Below are 19317 nucleotides of genomic sequence, written 5' to 3' on the forward strand. Positions count from 1 at the left end.
ATCTATTCATTCAGTATTTTGAGAAAAGCATAAATATGCTAAGCATCAATCAATCAATCATAGCCTCAAGTTTTCCTTAATGGAAAACCTGCATCTTCATAGTGGTTGACAACAGTCCTCATTACCTCCCACAGATATCTTCGGGAAAATACTCTGGGCTGTTTGTGTTATATCAGTGTGGGACTTTCTATGTCACCAGTTGAAGTTATAGGAAGAGAGGAGCACTTGCTGGTTGTTTGCTCTCCATGTGTGAAAAGGTGCAAGAAATACAGCAGAAATTGATAGAGCAAGATCTTGGGTCTGGTCCAGAGACAAAGTGTATGCCCCTCAGGGCACCTCTTGATAAAGCTGAGGGGGTTAACCAGTTATGAAAATAGGTACCTTCATTGTCCATCCTGCAGGACCACCACATGCAAGTTAATCAATCATTGTCTCAAGCTTCACTATGTGTAAAAACCATAGTCCCAAAGATCTCTCTGGGAAAAAACTTTGTTGTTGTAGCAGTGTAGGACTGTTTCTATGTTACTAGCTCAAAGTGGTTGGGAGAGGAAAGCAGTGTCAACTTTTCATGTATAAAAAAGTTCCTGGAGACTACCGTATATACTCGCGTATAGGTCACACTTTTTTAACCAAATATTTTGCCAAAATCAGGGGTGCAACATACCCACTCAACATTAATGAGGAACAGCACTACTCTGTCACCAATGTAGCAACAATTGGCAATTTCAATGTGACAATGACACTGAACTTCAGTGGTGTTTGCACAATATGCATCGGAAAGCTTTAGAAGCCTTTTGTAAGCATAAAATATATATATATATATCAAAGGTTCCTACCGAATCGCTGATTTAAAATTAACTATTGCTGCTAGAAAATCATCAATTACAATAAAATCATAAAATGTTATCTTTTCCAACTCTTTTGTATGTTTTATAGTGTTTATAAGCAATGCGACCTTGACCCTTTGTTTACCGTTCATCACCTGTTTCACTCGTGGTTGCATTTCTATATGTGCACAAATTATGTTTTCGTAGCATAGCATAACATCCTGTAATGTAACTTAAATAAACTAATGATTTTCGTAATAAAAGATTATTATTTTCGTAAACTTCCATTAGGCCTACCATACTGTTAGATCTATGGTAGATCGCACAGAGTTTTAGGTCTGATAACTGCAAACTCTAATCATGAGGAAGAGCTATGAAGTAGGTTTTAAGCTGAAAGTGGTGGATTATGCAGAACATGGCTACAGATCAGCAGAAAGGGAGTTTGGGGTTTCAGAAAAGGTAGTGGGGGGATGGAGAAAGCAGAAAGATCAGCTTAAAGAAATTTTCTTCTATACTGTTGTATAGTGTCCAGTTGACAGCTAAAATATATTGATTTTTCTTTTTGGTCAAATTGACTATATCATTTTTTTATGCAAGTGCATTTGTTTATGATTACTATTTTAGAAACACAACCATTGTTTATGTAAGTTTGCATTATACACATGCACAACAGTTGGACAATCTACATGTGTTCTGATATTAAAATTTTGCGATTAAAGTTATGAAATAAAGGTAAATATCTGATCATTTATATGTTTGAATGGGTCTTGTAAATCACCAGATTATAGTGCAACCTATCTGCAGGTCAACCGCAAATAACCACTATGACAACCACAAACTAGCGGTGCGACCTATCCACTGGTGCGACCTATACACGAGTATATACAGTAAGTGTCAGCCACTCAGTGAGGGTGACAAGCTTTGCTATCTTGTAAGACCACTATATGCAGATACCCATCAGTGGTTCCTTCACACTTGGTGAAATAACAATACTTCAAACTTAATTCATATGTACACACTAAAAATATACTACATACCATGGGGATTTCCAGAGTAGACAAAATCATATGAAAATAGATAGTAGCCTGTGTGGCTTTCCCCTGGGGTAGCTAAAACCAATATATATATGTCAAATATGCCTGTAACAATTGCAAACAATCCTTGGAACTGAAATGAGAGATATTTTCATTCATTAAAACACATCAGTTAGTATAAGTTTAAAATACACCTAGACCTCTTAATCCAACACTCACCAACCACCACTTGTGCAGACATTTGGACCCAGAACATAAACCCACTTCAGGAATTGTCCCAGGACATAAAACAGCACCAATTCCCAAAGAAGATTTATGTTCTGGGCCCAAATGTCTGCACAAGTGGCAGTTGGCCAGTGTTGGATTAATAGACCTAGGTGTAAATGTTTATAGTACTCAACTAATATCAGGCAAATCACAAAAATAACAAGAAGTGATCAAACATTAGATCCAAATTCTCGTTGGCAAGAACAAAAATTTACCAAACTTACTATAGAGTAAACTGCTGCAAAAACAGATCCCCTTTGGACATTTGTGAAGCCAGCATTCTGAAGGATGGGTATGTTGAGACCAGTCTTTTCTTGCACAGTTGTAGCCAAGGTAGCTACAGAGTGCGATGTCATGCGCGAAGCAGTGGAAAGTCCAGAAATGCTGGGTGTGGTTGACCGATACATCTGCACAAGAAATTAAAAAAAATCATATCAAGAGTCATAACTATCACCTATGATGACAGAAGAAACCATCATCAATTGAGAGTAGATGCTGAAGGGAATGTTGCTTCACTTACACATCAATACTTCTTTCCTGTATATGCTCAGCCCTCAATTTAATGGACCCCCTCCCCCACTAAACATTCACAGTATATCAAGAACCCATCTAAAATTAAATTCAGAAAATATGTTGAATTTATTATAATTATTGAACCAATGCTTCCCCAACTTCTGTCTACTAAATTGAGGAATGAGTGTACTACAATTAGATAAATACACATGAGACCAAAGTGAAAGCAAAAAAAAAAGTTTAACAGAGAAGTCACAGGTAAAATATCTTGATGGATGAAACTAATATTTTACAAATTAACTATACATCCATAGTTAGGTATTCAACAATTAAGAAAAAAAGAGACTGCCTACAAACAACACAAAACAAAGCATTAAGAATGACAAGCTGCACCAAAACAACAACATAATACCTATACTGTACTCAGAAATTATAATTTGTACCACAAGGCAGAACATGTGAATGATGGGCACACTATTCTACCTGAACCCATTCAAACCTCACAACAAATCACACAAACCCAGACTAGACCCAACAAGTGTTGCTCCTTTCCTGTATACTGCAATTACATAAACACATACATACTTATAAGAGAGAAACAAGAGGACATGCAAAGAAACTAAAGAAAGACAGCTACAGAAGAGATCTGAAAAAGAACAGTTTCCCACACAGATTGACATCTGGAACAAATTGAACAGAGAAACAGTTAATGCCAGAACTATACACGAATTCAAAAGCAAACTGGATGTGGAAGGATACAAAAATGGGTCAAAACGAGCATAGTTCTAGTCCCGTAAAATACAACTAGGTAAATACATATATACATACACACATACACATCATCGGATTGACAGCCCAGATTTGAACTCCGGAAAAAATGCAATTTTCGTGTTGTATTAGCAGGGAAGGGGAAAGCTCATGGTGCAGTGGGTAGGTAAAAAAGAGGCAAAGGGGAGGCATTATTGAAGAAAATGGAAGCAAATCAGGAAGGGGATGAAAATGCCTCAAACACCAGAAGGGGTGTCAACAACAATGTGCAGACAACACAGCTGATGTCAAACAAGTAAGCAAGGGAATTAAAGTAGAAATACAGGTAAGAGTAGCTCAATGGAAAGTGGAGAAAAATATTTCTATGGATTTAATGAGGGAGAAGATAACTTCCCCCGATTAGCAAGTCTAGAAGAAAAACTAACAAAAATGAATCATGGGAGGTTAGGTTTAGCCAACTTGCAATAATCACACAAAGAGTTGATGAATTGGAAGAACTAAAGAAGGGGAATCAAAACCTAACTAAAGAAGTAGAAGAATTAAAAATACAATTAAGAGAAGTACAGGATGTGAATGAGAAATTAAAGAGGAATAATAAAGAGAATAAGGAGTCCATAGCAAAAGAGGTTAGTGGTTAGAAAAAAGTCCAGGAGGATAACAAAACTGAATTTAGAGACACAGTGAAACAATAGATGAAGTAACACACTCAGGACACAGTTATTAAAATGATGAGGGAGAAGGAGAATATAGTAAGAGACTTAGCAGATAAAAAGAAATGTATAATTATTTTAGGAATGGAAGAGAAGCATAATCCAAATAGGACTACACGAGTAACGGATGAGAAAGAAAAAGTAAAGTTGGTATTAAAAATAATTCAAGGTGAACAAGAAATAGAGAAAGAAATTGAAGAAATTTATAGGCTAGGGAAATGCAGCATAGACAAGACCAGACCAATTAAGGTTAAATTCAGGTCGCAAACAGCAGAGAATATCTCAGCAAAAACAGGGAAACTAGCAAAAAGTGATCAGCATAAACAGGTATGGATAAAAAGAGAAATGAATAAAGAGGAAAGAGAGGAAGAAAAAAAAATTGAAGCTAAGGAAGAAAACGAGAACAGAACAGAGTCAGACAAAGAGAAATTCTATTGGAAAGCATTGGATATGAAAGTGAGAAAATGGTTCATAGAGAAAAATGGAAGGGAAACAGAAAACACGATGGAGGTAGCAGAAAATTAAGTGTCTTTCACAAACATAGATGGCTTAATAACAGGATTAAATGAACTGAATGATTACCTGAAGGAAAAAGAACCGGACATAATGGGAATTGTAGACAAAATTAAAAGGACCATTACCACCCAACAATGTAGGACATGGTGCATATAATTATTGGATTAGAAACAGAGAGGTAAAACAAGGTGGTGGAGTTATGTTCCTGACTAAGAAGGATATAAATGTGAGGAATGTTACATATGGAAAGAATAGAGTGGAGATGATTATGATGGAAATAGAGGACAGGGACAAGAAGAGCAGGAAGTTTGTGGTAAACAATGTGCCTCCTAAAACAGCTTCGTGGGAAGAGAGAGAATGCAAAAATATGTTAGAAGACACAAGGATAACACTAAATGAGATAATGGAAGATGGAGGAATAGTTATAATGGCAGACTTTAATTGTAAAGAAATCTGCTGGGAAGAGATGACAGTGAAGGGTGGGTACGACCTATGGGGAAATGTACTACTTGATATGATTATAGAACATACAATGACGCAATGAATACAAGAGAATACTAGGTATAGAAATGAGGAAGAACCAGCGAGACTGGACCTAATAATCACATCAGCACCTGAAATATTGGACAAGATTGAATATAAGACACCAATAAGTAAAAGTGACCACATATTAGTTGAACTGGAACTAAATGAAGAAAAATACATGGAAAAAAAAATATATATATATATATAGAAAGGGAAGATTGATGGTGGAAAAACAAATTTTGATGAGAGAATATTTCCAAAAAGCAGACTGGGAAAGGATACACAAGGAGGAAACAACAGTAGAAGAGAAATGGAATATTTTGAAAAAATTTATAAAGGAGTGGAAAAGTATGTTAAATGACATATCCATATATAATATATATATATATATATATATATATTTAACCGGAAAAAATACTTTTTTTTTCCAGAGCCATTTTTTTTTTTTTTTTTTTTCACCAGAGCAATTTTTTATACTTCCAGAGCGATGTTTTTGCAGGTTCAATTTCCTTCAAACTATTGGAAGGCTAACTCATTACTCATGTGCATGAAAAATAACTTCTAGGTTCCACGAGCGTATACTGTAGTAGATTCATGCTTTACTGGTTTTTGTTTTCCTTGGCCCTTGCCCGTAGAGTTTGAATTAGGCTTTGCTGGTCCAGAAGCAGTTCCTGCCATCAAAACACTCTCCCTCGATTCTGAAAAGACTGAATCTGAGGGCAAACCATCTTCACTCGCTTCACTAGAAATCGCTCCATGATGTACGATCATCGAAAGTTTGGCATAGACCTAGCTACCGTAAACCTAAGCTAGCTAAGAAATTATTTTTTTATTTTTTTATTTTTTATTCTCCCTCCAAAGATCCATATTTATGAACTAAATATATAATTATCAAATGTTCATATTTACACTTAAATTTATTTACTTTCAATTACTAACCAAACATTTTATTCTATTTTGTTTTCTCATAAATACGCAAACGAGGTTATAAATGGGATTTCCCAGTTTCCCTCCTAGGCCACGAGCGAGTTTGCATATGTACAGTGTATGTATGCATGTGATGTGGTATTGGGTATGGTGCATTGTACATGTAGTCAGAGCGTTGATTGGGCAACTAGCTGCATGCAACTATTGAACTTCCCTGCATACAGGTACCATGCAATTCGCAACTAGCGACATTATGTAGCACGATAGTTGTGTAGAGTCTAGTCAACGTGTACTAGTATATGCGCACATGCAGCTGATACGAAGCTAGGCTAGGTAAGCCATTGAACTCTAGCAGCTATACCGCGTACACATACGTACGTACATCAACAAATTAAAGTTGATTGATGCGTTGCATTTATGATATCGATTGATAATGCAATGATTGATCATGGGTAAGTTGTGTTTGCTCTGATCCTTCCATCAATGGTGATGGGATTCAGGGAATGCCAAATAATGGATAATGCATGAAAAACGTTGAATCTTGCCACAGGAGCAATGTTTTTTGTAGGGGATCGCTCCCGCTATCTCATTTGCAAGAGTGACATTGGAACTTTCCCGAGCGAAATCGCACGTCGCTCCCGTGTATTTTTTCGCTGATATATATATATATATAAAATGTTGATACAACAAAAGATGAAAGATGTAGGGAGTTAAAAGACAAAAGGGATAAAGCTTGGATAAAATGAAAAAAAAAGACCTGAAAAATGGAAAATATATACTAGTTATAGAAACCAATATGTACAAGTGCACAGAGAAGAAAAGAGAAAATATGAAAAAGATGTCATAGAAAAATGTAAAGATCAACCAAATCTATTTTACAGATTTGAAAACAACAAACTGAAAAACAAACAAGAATTAGTGAAGCTACATGGAGGAATTGAATACACAGTGGAAATAGAAATGGCAGAAATTAATGAACAAGCATTTTAAATCAGTGTTTACTAGGGAGAACATACAACTTAAGAGATATCGAGTGAGAGGAGAAAGTCCCCCCATGAAAGACATAGAAGTAACAAGGAAAGAAATAATGAATCACTTGAGTAATCTCGATGTCAGAAAATTGCATGGTCCAGATGAAATGGCAAACTAGATTTTGAGAGAATGCAGGAATGAACTAACAGACAAAATACATAGTCTAATAAACAGTTCATTGAAAGAAGGAAAAGTTCCAGAAGATTGGAAAAGAGCAAATATAGTACCAATATATAAAGGGGGAACAAGAAAGACCCTACTAGCTATAGATTGGTCTCTCTTACAAGTACGATAGCTAAAGTTTGTGAAAGAATTATCAAAATTAGATGGGTAAGGCATTTGGAAAAAAACAATGTACTAATTCCAAGTCAATTTGGATTTAGACAAGGAAGATCACGTGTCACAAACGTGACGTGTTTCTATTCAAGACTAATAGATATAATACAAGAAAGAGATAGATGGGCTGATTGTGCATTTCTAGACCTGAAAAAAGATTTTGATAAGGTGCCACATAAGAAATTGATAAAGAAAGTAGAAACTGCAGGAGGAATACAGGGCAAACTACTGAAGTGGATGGAAGACTTCTTGCATGAAAGAAAAATGAGAGAGTGAGAGTGGTGATAAAAGACAAACATTCTAACTGGGATGAAGTGATTAGTGGAGTTCCACAAGGAACACTTTTGGTCCCAATAATGTTTGCTATATATATTAATGATATGGATAAAAGAATTGAAAGTTATATGAGCTTCTTTGTGGATGATGCAAAACTGTTAAAAAAAGTGAACACTGAAGAAGATTGTGAGTCGCTGCAGAGTGATCTCAATAAAGTATGGGAATGGAATAGGAAGTGGGAGATGGAATTCAATATCAAGAAGTGTAGTATAATGGAATTTGGAAGAAGAAAAAAAAGAATAGTGGGATTATATAAAGTGGGAGAGGAAGAAATAAAAAAAAAGTGGAAAATGAGAAGGACCTGGGAGTCATTATTATGAATATGTCCCCTGAGAAACATATACCGGTAAACAAAATTTTTGGAGAAACTTACAATTTATTAAGAACAATCAAAGTGGCATCTCCATAACTACATGAAGAAATGGTGAAGAAAATACTAGTCAATTTGATAAGACCAAAATTGGAGTATGCAGCGACGACGTGGTCACCAAGTACAAAAAAATGTATAACAAAACTTGGAAGAATACAGGGGTGGAAAGAGAGTTGGGAGATAGGGTTGATTAAAGAGTATTAGGATGGTTTGGACACATGGAAAGAATGAGCAAAGAAAGATTAGTAAAAGAGGTGTGGAAGGCAGAGGTGAAAGGAGTGAATATTTATAAAAGAGAGTAATGTCTGTTGAGGAAGGATAGGGGAGGACAGAAGATAGGGGTGAATGGAGAAGGGTTGTGTATGGATGATGCTTTGATGCATGAGGGGGAGTGGGTGGGGGATGAGGGGTGAGGAAGTCTGTATGAGAAATAATTTAACACAGCCCAAAGGGATTTCTCCCCATCTTCTCCTTTTCTTCATGAGGGGATGGAGAGGGGGGGTTGCCGAATTAATGAAGTAGCCTTGCTGTGGATGTGCTGTGTCTTGTGACACTGCCTCTGACCCAAGGCAGTGGACAGGATGCAAGGATGACCCGTCATCCAGGAGGTGCCAAAATGAAAGGAAGGGAGGAGGGTGGAGGGGAGTGGAGTAGGTAGGGGATGGAATGGGTGGGAGTGGTTTCTATGCCTTTTTCTTCTTGGCTAACCCCTGTGTAAGGGGGGAAAAAAGCCTTTGGTATATGTATGTAATTATAAAATTGACATCAACACTCTCAGAACTATCGTATGAGGAGAGGCTGGCAAAACTTGAACTACAGCCATTGGAGCAAAGAGGAGAGATAGGAGACTTGATAAGTATTTATACATACATACATACATATACCAAGGCTTTTTCCCCCTTACAAGGGAGGTAGCCAAAAAGGGAAAGGCATAAAATTATTTCCACCCATTCCATCCCTGAATACACTCCACACCCCTCCACCCTCCCTCTTATCTGAGCACCTCCTGGATGACGGGTCATCCCTGCACCTTGTCCGCTGCCCTGGGTCAGAAGCAGTGTCGCAAGACACAGCACATCCACAGCAAGGCCGCTTCATTAAATCGGCAACCCCCCCTCTCTATCCCCACTTTGCTGGGAGATAGGGTTGATGAAAGAATATTAGGATGGTTTGGACACATGGAAAGAATGAGTGAAGAAAGACTAGTAAAAGAGGTATGGAAGGCAGATGTGGAGGGAGTGAACATGAGGGGACGTCCTAGGATGAGGTGGATGGATGGGGTGAAGGGGGCTTTGGGGAAGAGGGGAATGTCTGTTGAGGAAGGACAGGAGAGGACAGAAGACAGGGGTGAATGGAGAATGGTTGTATATGGATGATGTTGTGATTGCATGAGGTGGAATGGGCAGGGGGATGGGGGGTGAGGTAGTATGTGTGAGCAAAATTTGACGCAGCCCAAAGGGATTTCTCCCCGTCCTCTCCTTAACTATTTATAGAATCATGAAAGGCATGGAAATAATTGATAGAGAGGATCTAACAAAATGGGATGGTAGAGATACAAGAGGACATGGAAAGAAAATAAAAAAAGACAATTATAGAAGAGACCTAAAAAAGAACAGCTTTCCCCACAGGATAACAGACATTTGGAACAAGTTAGATGAGAATGTGGTGTGTGCAAAAATGATATACAAATTTAAAAACAGTCTAGATAAAATGAGATATGGAGACATGACACCACGAGCATAGCTCCCCTTCCTGTAAAATACAACTAGGTAAATACACATTCACGCACACGCCAATACCAAGATTGGAGTACACTGTGACACTATGGACACCCAATATAAAAAAGAATATAAAGAAATTAGAAAGAATCCAAACAGCAATGACAAAGATGGCACCACCACTCTATAATCTGACTGATAAACACAGATTGTCCAAACTGGAACTACCAACCCTGGAACAAAGAAGAGAAAGAGGAGATCTACTGGCCATTTACAAAATTATGAAAGGGATGGAAGTCATCAACAGAGAAGATTGATCAAAGTGGGATAAAAGAAAAACAAGAGGACATGAGAAGAAACTCAAAAAGGATAGTTATAGAAGAGATCTGAAAAAGAATAATTTTCCACACAGAGTGGTAGATATCTGGAACAAATTGAATGAGGCAACAGTGTGCAAAAACTAATCAAAAATTTAAGAAGAAACTAAATGCTGAAAGATACAAAGACAGGTCACTACGAGTATAGCTCTCTTCCCATATAATACAACTAGGTAAATACTAGGTAAATACACACACACATCAAAAGGATATGAAGAAATACAGCTTTCCATATAAATATATGTGGAATAGTTTAGGTGATATAACCCAAGCTAAAACAATACACAAGTTCAAATATTAATATGATAATTGGAAATCAAAGATATGGATTAAGTTGGTACTGTACAGGAATTTGAGTGGTGATTTGAAAAGGTAGAGAATAGGATACTGGACCCAATGAACATTGCTCCTTTCCTGTATACCACAAATAGAGAAATACAATTAGGTAAATACATACACAGACATACATACACACACACAACAGTCGAAGTGACAGCGAAGTTTGGAACTCCAAGAAAACTTCAAATTTCATGGATCTCAACAATGAGGGAGTACCTTTGTTGTATTGGTAGGGAAGGAGAAAGCTCATGGTGTAGTGGGAAGGTGAAGAAAAAGGAGAAAGGGAGGGATTAATGAGAGAAATGGAAGGAAATGAGGAAGGTGATGAACAGGCCCAGGAAGTCAGAAGAAATGTCAACAAGAGATGCGCAGACAATAGAGGTCAACTTGCTCACTTCAGACATTTGAAGTTCGGGTGGGTAAATACAAAATGAATTTTCAATGGAAATAAATATCAGATTCATTCAAATCAGCAAAAACACAATTGGGAAAATATATATCAAAAACAGAAAGCTGCCTGCAGGGTTTCCTAAATTCTTACCACTCTGAGTTATCTTCTATCTATACCACTGGTTAAGTAGTGCTTATGACCCAATTGTACCAGGTTGTATCTAAATGTAGGCTTTATAAATTTTAGGTTGTCTTTTGCATTAACCACCTCGGTACAATGACACTATGAGGCATCATAAGGCATGAGTGAGTACATGAGGATGCTAGCATCGGCATTTTGATTATATTTTTTTTGTAGTTGTACATGAGTTACCCCCGGATTCTGTGAACTGGTTTGATCACATTTTCTATGTTTATTATTACTCAAAGTAAAAGAGAACACGTAACACAGCAGTGACTTTATATTTGATGATGCAAGTAGTATGATGCGGCATACATATGGTAGTTGATGCTGCACACGGGAATTTGACTCGTACTGAGGTGGTTCATGGAATAAAAGCTGTTACAATACAAATGCGAGTCTGTTTTGTGTTTGTCACACACAAAATACAATTTCAAGGATTTTCATATGTGATGCTGGCTCCTCGCATGGCTGACCTGCAGCTCACTTTTTGACACTGTATTGGGCTACAGTAAGCCTTTCATACACAATTAAACAATCAATATCTAGTCAATAGTCAGTTGTGATGATTTTTCAATTCTGTTCCCGATATGTTTCTGATGAAGATTCAGGTGTTAGACAGAGTACTGTGATTGATGTATAAAATTTGGTTGAATGATGCAAATTTATGAATCATTGTGAACCTTCAAGGACAGTGATTCCCATGATGTACAGTGACATCTAGTTATAGGCTACATTGAAAGTACAGCGAATCACTGCAGCCTGGGTTCATCTATTTCTGAATGTGCATTCTTCTCAAAATCAGCATAAAGTGGTAGAATAAAGCTTTTGAATTTATCAGAATATGAGGATAATTGTTAATCATAAGTAATTTAGTGATTTGCATGTAACATTAGGTTACAATTAGGTACAACTGGGTCATTAACAACACCCCCATAGGTTGTTGTTGTCGTTCCCTAGACTGTCTGTCCGAGCAGTCCCGTCTCCCCAAGGAATGCCACAGCCGAAACTGGGTTTTCCCACAAATCCTTTATAGAGTGTATGTTGTGTTGTTTGCGTGCATGATTGTGTAGATACGGGCACAAAATTTTCATTTCTTTTTTTAACTCTTAAATTATTGTTGCATATGAAAGGCAATTTTATTAGAAATAAAATGCTTTTTAAAGTTTTGAAATAGCTCACAAAATAAGTGAGATACGATTTTTTAAATTATTTTTTAGCCCGCATTTTTGGCTGGACTTCACCATAGCAAAATGTTAGAATTAAGGGTGGTCATTTGTAAAGATTTCGGTAAAGAAATATACGTTAACTCTAAACCACTGGTCCAATTTTATTAAAATTCGGAATACTTGGGTCTTAAGGATCAACAAATCACATGAGTATGTTAAAAACAATGCAAGACATCTCCATCATACCATATTTGCCTTTTCATGGCAACAATGAAGTTGTCAATTTTCAGATTATCATAAATAAAATCCAAACCCCTGGCCCAACTGACATGCAACTGGGCATTTCTAGGTTTTATGGGTCAATAAAACACCTGAGCATGTCAATAACATTGCAGGACCTTCTTCTGACACCATTCTTACAAATATCTATCACGTTGCCATGGCAACTGTTGTCAATTTAGAAATAATCAATAAAATCCAAACCGCTGGCCCAACTGACATGCAACTTGGCATGCACAGGTTTTATGGGTCCAAAAATATCCTGAGCATGTCAAAAACAATGCAGGACTTTCCTCTTACACCGTTCTTACTGACACCTATCACGTTGCCATGGCAACAATATGTCGAATAGGCATCTAAGCTTCAAGAAACTTAGATTGCACAACTGCGCTATTACCAACGATTTCAAAGTTGCTCATATCCGGTAGAATAGAGGCTAATAAACAACATTATTACATTCAATATTATATGATTTAGTTCCTTGCCTTTACACTTTTACTCGGAAAACTAATCTGCCAAGGATAATATAAAAAATTGCGTTGAAACCGGCAAAAATTAGTAAAGTTTTGAAGAACTGGGCATAAACTTGTTTAACAACAAGATAATTTTAATACCCTGCGGATGTGCTGAACGCTCCAAGCATTCAAACTAAGCCAAACAAAAATCAAAATCCAACGGGGCGCAAAAGATGGCGATATCGGCGCCGAGCATGGTTTCGCACGTGACCATATGCCTTCATGTGATGACCCTAAGCTCAAACATCAAGTGATCAACGATCTTAAGCTTCTTATTTCCGGGAGAAAATAAGTTGATAAACATGTTTATGTAAATTAAAATAATATTTAGTTATGCCTTACCTTAATATTTTTACTCGGAAAACTATGTTGCCAAGTTTGATAACCAAATTTCCATTTAAATCGCTGAAAAATTGTTTCTATTTTAAGAATTGGGCATACATTTGCAAAACAACAAGGTAGGTAGGTCAAACACCACCAGAGGCGCCACCGTCGATGAGGAGCCCAATAGCGCGTCATTTTATGCGCACGCCATGCAAACGGCCAAATTTACATACCGCCGGATATTTCATTCATACAAATGTTATACGAGTGTATTTACTACGATCGTAGTAAATTTCAAACAATTACATCATCAGTTACATGTCGGTACATAAAAACATAAGATAAACATGGCGGCTTGCATTCAGCAGTAAATCGAAAATTGGTTTATGTTTCAGCGTAAAAAATGAGCTAAATAAATTCAGAGTGCGGGCAACTAACCAAAAATAACGAAAACTACAAGTCTCTCAAATTATTCTTATACCAAAATAAAGGCAGCGTGATACGGTAGAGCTGAGAAATCGGTGGTACTAATTAGTTTTTTATTCTATCGGGTCGGATTATCGGATAACAACATCAACATCCATCCCGCCATCTTATCAAACTTCACTCTATTAAGTTTCTTACTATTATGTTATTAGTGTAATAGACTTATAGTTGAATTATTTGAACTATTTTCTTTAAAATGTGTGATTTTCATGTAATTTGATCAAAGAGAAATTACGTTTTTATCCTCCGTAATATTACGGACCACAGCTACGGTTCGTCCTGCCCGCTATGATCACTGGTGGTATGGATCAAACTACACTATTAAGTTTGTTACTATTGTGCTATTAGTGTAATAGCTTGCATATAGTTGAATTATTCAAACTATTTTCTTTAAAATGTGTGATTTTAATGTAATTTGACGGTATTCGTAGCTGTGGTGGGTAATTTTGCAAAGGATAGAAACGTAATTCTATGATCAAATTACATGGAAATCACACATCTTATAGAAAATAGGTCAAATAATGCAACCATATATTAAATTTTTATATAAAATTGTACCTGTCAGTAAAAACCGTCATTGTTTACGTTTGATCGGCGATTAGTCAGACCGCACGTTTCGGCCCGATTTTCTGGGAAAAAATAGGCCCGATTTAATTCCATTCAAAATGCAATATCTCGAGAACTAGGACAGCTACATGGATAATTCAAATGGCATTATACTCATAGCGACGTTTTGCATCCCATGAGAACAACTTCAGCTCAAATATCAGGAATTTCATTTTCATGTTGACCTAGCTAAACAAGGTAATTTGAATATCTTGCGCATGCGCTGAACGCAGCAAGCATTCAAACCAAGCTAAACAAAAGCTAGTGTGCCGCAAAAAATGGTGATGTAAACAGTACATGATGATGGTCGACAGTGGCGCCGTGCGTGGATTCGCGTGTACCTAGATTGTGTATAATGCAGTCTTCCATTATGTGTTGTATGGTATGGGGTGAAGTGTTACATCCTGGGCAGCTGTTCACAATGCGGTCATCCAGCCTCTTCTGGTAGCTTAGCCTTAGAAGTGCCCCAAAGGTTCTTTTTCCTGGTACCTAACTGAGCTTACCTAATCAAGAAACAGTGAGGAAATAAGAAGTAAACTTCTTGTCGTGATCCCCACCTTAGACTTGTTAGCCATTGGATCAAGCATTTTCACATTGACATTCTCACATAAATTGCATACAACTGCCACAGATTACTTCAAACTCAAAATCAAAAGTACATATTCAAAGACAATATGCATCCCTAAAACCACTATGTCTATGACTATGGCCTTCATAATAATATGTTCATATTAATTTATTATTATGCTATGATAGAAATTATAATTATGTTTGTTATTATTTGTTGAGGGTGATTTTGTGTCGAGAATAAATGGACAATTTATAGTTTCACCCAACCATAGAATTTGGTATGTGATTTATGTGTAAATTCCACTGAGAAAATAAATCTCAATAAATAAATATAAATAAATAAAAAATCAAATTAAAATACCCCCCCACGTGTACAAGGAAATTAGTGCCCTTTTCATGATTCATTGTTGTGACACGTTTGGGGTCCCCAACGAGGTGTGTCAACTCTTGTAAACAATTATACAATACAACCAAAACTAGGACAATAGTAGGATTAAAAATAATATTCACTTTATCGTCTAACCCTGTTTAATACCCATTCATCTGGTTTACTAACCTTGTATTCTTGATTTATATATATATCATATAGCGAAATATATACCAGTAATATTAGTTAAATTTTATGTACGTCAAAATTCACCTGTTGTACATTTAACATTACCTTGCTTGTTCTTTTGATGTCCCTCGTCCAATTACAATATAATGAAAGTAGACTACTCAATTGACAAAACACTGCTTTAAATTATGTGCCAAGCATTAATCAGAACCGAGTCACAAGTTCCATAATATTTGTAAACAATGGAATGCGTATATTTCACACATATAGGCGTAGCCCTTCCTGCCACACTACTGAGTACTGACTCAAACGTCTGAAGTTGCCATGCCTTTTTTTATATATTTTTTCTGTTACTATCCACGAAGTTGTGTGGATTTTATACATTCAAATATGATTTAATCAATATCAAATAAAGTGTATCATGTTATGAAAATATATTATAAGGTATAAATATTAAGAATATAATAACACAACATAGCGACTGAGGGCAGAGCTTTCTTTTGAGAACTTTAGGTATTTCAAAACAAGGTAAGTTAGGGATCAATTAGAAGTAATGCATATTCTCAAATGTCCTTGACTTACTAAAATAAGATTTTACAGCAACAGCCAAATTATGTAAACAAACATGGCCTACTAATATTAACATAATATTATATATACGACTATCGGCATGTAACTTTTAATAGGGATGGTTGTCCTTGATTCCTTGCGCAACGTGATAAACTTATAAAGGTTTATATTTTTGTTCTAGTAGGGATGTGAATTTCGGTGCTTCGACAAAGTTACAGCGAAAAGGGAATTCCTAAAGATAAATGACATCACACTGCCACAGGAATGATTCATCAATCAATTATGTAGAAGACGCATTTCCACTGACCGTTTGGCAACATGTAGCATTTTTTTGCCACATAAGACAAATATGCCAACTAGGTAAACACAAAACAGCGTGTAGCATGCAACATGTTCGTAGAATGTGACGCATGGAACTGGCAAATATTACCAGACGATTTTATTCACCCACTCGACCCGATGACATTCTGTGTCAATATTTTACTTGGACTTACGTAGAGAAGTTCTGGAAGAGACCTAACGGCCTATGACTCTATCTTTGGATATTTCTATGTAGTCGTGGATAGTTTCTCAATGTTGTCATTGTTTATCGTTACGTTTTTTCAGGGGGTGTTTGGTGCTCTCACAAGGTCACTCCAGTGATCTGTTGTTCTGTATGTAAATGTATACTTGCTGATACTTCATATTTCTGTTGCTATTCTCTCGTCGCGCAGTGGTAGAAATCCCGGTTGTCACTACGATTGTCAGCGTTCGAATCCCGCTCAGTGCTGAAATAATTTCAGTATCGCTGAGCTGCGAGTCGTTACCTCAACTCTCGTGGGCGGGGAGTTGGTTGTATGTGTGCGGATAAGGTCACATTATTACCCATAGATCGGTCATATTTGAGCTCTGAGCTCTCTTCCTGGAGGGAAATAGCTGTCGATCACGAGTCTAACACGTGATCCGAGACCATGGTGAATCACTGCAGTGTCGTATAAACCAGCCACCTAAGAAATCAGATCGTTCTTCAGGGAAAACAAGTAAAAGGACGTACATTCCCTTCTCAATATTCACTAATATATTTTAAAAAAAACGTTGACGAATGTTCCAGTGCGCGATAGACGACCGTGAAGCAATGCCAAACATAGATGGTGGAATTTGATATTACAAATATTTTGTTAGCCAAGAAACTTGCGTAAAGGAGATAGAAATCAACACATACTTGTAGCCAAGCAGATAGATCAGAGTACAAAAGATGTCGTCGAGAATCTAAAAGACTCATCAAAATCAAAAGGAAATTACAAAAAACTATATTAAAAGCAAAGAAAATCCTAGAGAACTGTTCAGATAGATCAGGGTAAGAAAAGTACTGAAGAGTAGCATTGGTCCCCTCCAATCAGCAGGGGGTGGGGGGGGGAGAATAGTAACAGATGAGAGGACTGTAGTGATTCCTTTCTTACTTAGTTATTGCATATATCTATTGTATACGTAACTCTCATTTATTGTATATGTAATACTCATTTATTATACATGTAGTACGTAATCTCAATATATATTTATTGTAAATGTTTTGTATAAGTAAACCTATGTAGTTATTACATTATATAAGTGCCCCATACACTATTATTTAACCGACTATATACGTCATTAGGCATTCGTCCCCAGCGTATGCGCTGTTACCAATTTTATGTGCCATAGCATTAAGGTATTTAGTATAACGTTACCCTTAAACGTTTTGCACACATATTCCTCATTATATGTAATTATTCTCTTGTTTCTGTATATTCTTATGTATATACCTATATGTGTTTGTCTGTATTGCTTTGCCTACGGGTTCTCCCTGATAACAGAGCATCATGAAAGTGGGCCACGAGAGCGTGCTCAGACCAGAGGCTAGGCCTCCAAGCATCCGCCTGGAGGCAGATTACCTCCTGACGTGCTTGTGTGTAGATCGATGTAATAAACTCCCAACATAAAAAAACAGTGTTTTGCATTTAACCACAGGACAATGACAGACATACTAAATTATTATTTTGCGTCTATGTTCACTATTTAGAACAGTAGAAACAAACAGCCATTCCCACCAGGACAGACAATATCCACATGCTTTCTTGCCGAGGATATTGCGGAACATGATGGGAAGAGTTGTGCAAAGAGCTTTATTGTAGGAGCTCCAGATTTCCATGCTCCACAGTCATCCCAAAACGGGTTCGGTTGGCTTGCAGGGTCCTTGTGCCGCCCCGAGGCAAAGCTCTCAGTGACGCCCCCCACCCCCCCATCACCACTTCCCATCTCTACCATCCCTTACTGCCTATGACCCCAATTTGTGCACCGTTATTATAGGATACCTGTTTATTTAGTAAAAGATGCATTTGCTGTGTGTGCCATATGATTAAGTGAAAAATAAAGTACTTTTTCATAATATAAAAAAAGTCCTCAGATTGCAGTATGGTTGTGATAAAGGAAAATATTTCACATATTGTTTATTTTAACGCAAAATTTGTCGATGACGGTGAAATATTCAGGGCTTCTTTGGCCTCTTGTTTATTATCGCTATTTTGTCAGCCTTGTGGACATCAAGTCCAGGCTACAGTTGCTGCCCCCCTAAAAGTGCTGCCCCTAGGCATACCCCCCCCCCCCCGTGTGAAGTCCCTGCTGGTTTGTCCCTTCTTCCTCCTGTCGATGTTTCTGCTATTGTCAATAATAAAAAACGTGTTCTCCTTTACTCCCCAAGGTACCTTAGGTAGCGCATAGTCTGAAGAACGAATAGAAATTAAGTCATCGATATCTATCAGCCGTGATCCTCGAGGTCCACCAGGAAGAAGCTTTCCCCCTGCAGCTGGAACGAAATCATCTGTCATAAACACAAAACTTGATGTAGACCTGTAATGGTTGAGGAGACTGGTGGTGGTTGAAGAGACACAGGGATAAAAGATACAGGAGATGACTGAGGAGATGGAATTGAAAGCTGAACAGCTGGCTGAGAAGATGAAGTTGAAGGCTGAATATGGTTGTGAAGAGTGTTCTTGTTGGTGAAGACATAGGAGATGATGCAAACAGTGGAGATCCTGGTGATTGTGGCATCGATGACCCTGGA

The 19317-nt window shown here is 37.2% G+C and overlaps 1 protein-coding gene across 4 annotated transcripts in view; it reads right to left on the bottom strand.

Annotated features, from left to right (window-relative positions):
• The window catches only part of pasi2 (Protein), a 40028-nt gene extending 23855 nt beyond the window's left edge, over positions 1–16173 (bottom strand). For 2 of the 4 annotated variants that reach the window (XM_076196787.1, XM_076196785.1), the window contains exons 1-3: positions 15777–16170; positions 2353–2535; positions 1865–1994 (exon numbers count right to left, since the gene is read on the bottom strand). In XM_076196787.1, the coding sequence (XP_076052902.1) occupies positions 1865–1994; positions 2353–2535 (313 nt within the window). In that variant the 5' untranslated portion in view covers positions 15777–16170. Of the gene's footprint in view, positions 1–1864; positions 1995–2352; positions 2536–15776 lie in introns of all 4 variants that reach the window. The other 2 variants (XM_076196784.1, XM_076196783.1) reach the window with 2 other exon arrangements.
• Between the last annotated feature and the right edge of the window lie 3144 nt (positions 16174–19317).

The sequence above is a fragment of the Oratosquilla oratoria genome, chromosome 13, assembly GCF_046742065.1.
Source record: "Oratosquilla oratoria isolate Oo_2021 chromosome 13, ASM4674206v1, whole genome shotgun sequence".
NCBI classification, from domain to species: Eukaryota; Metazoa; Arthropoda; class Malacostraca; order Stomatopoda; family Squillidae; genus Oratosquilla; species Oratosquilla oratoria.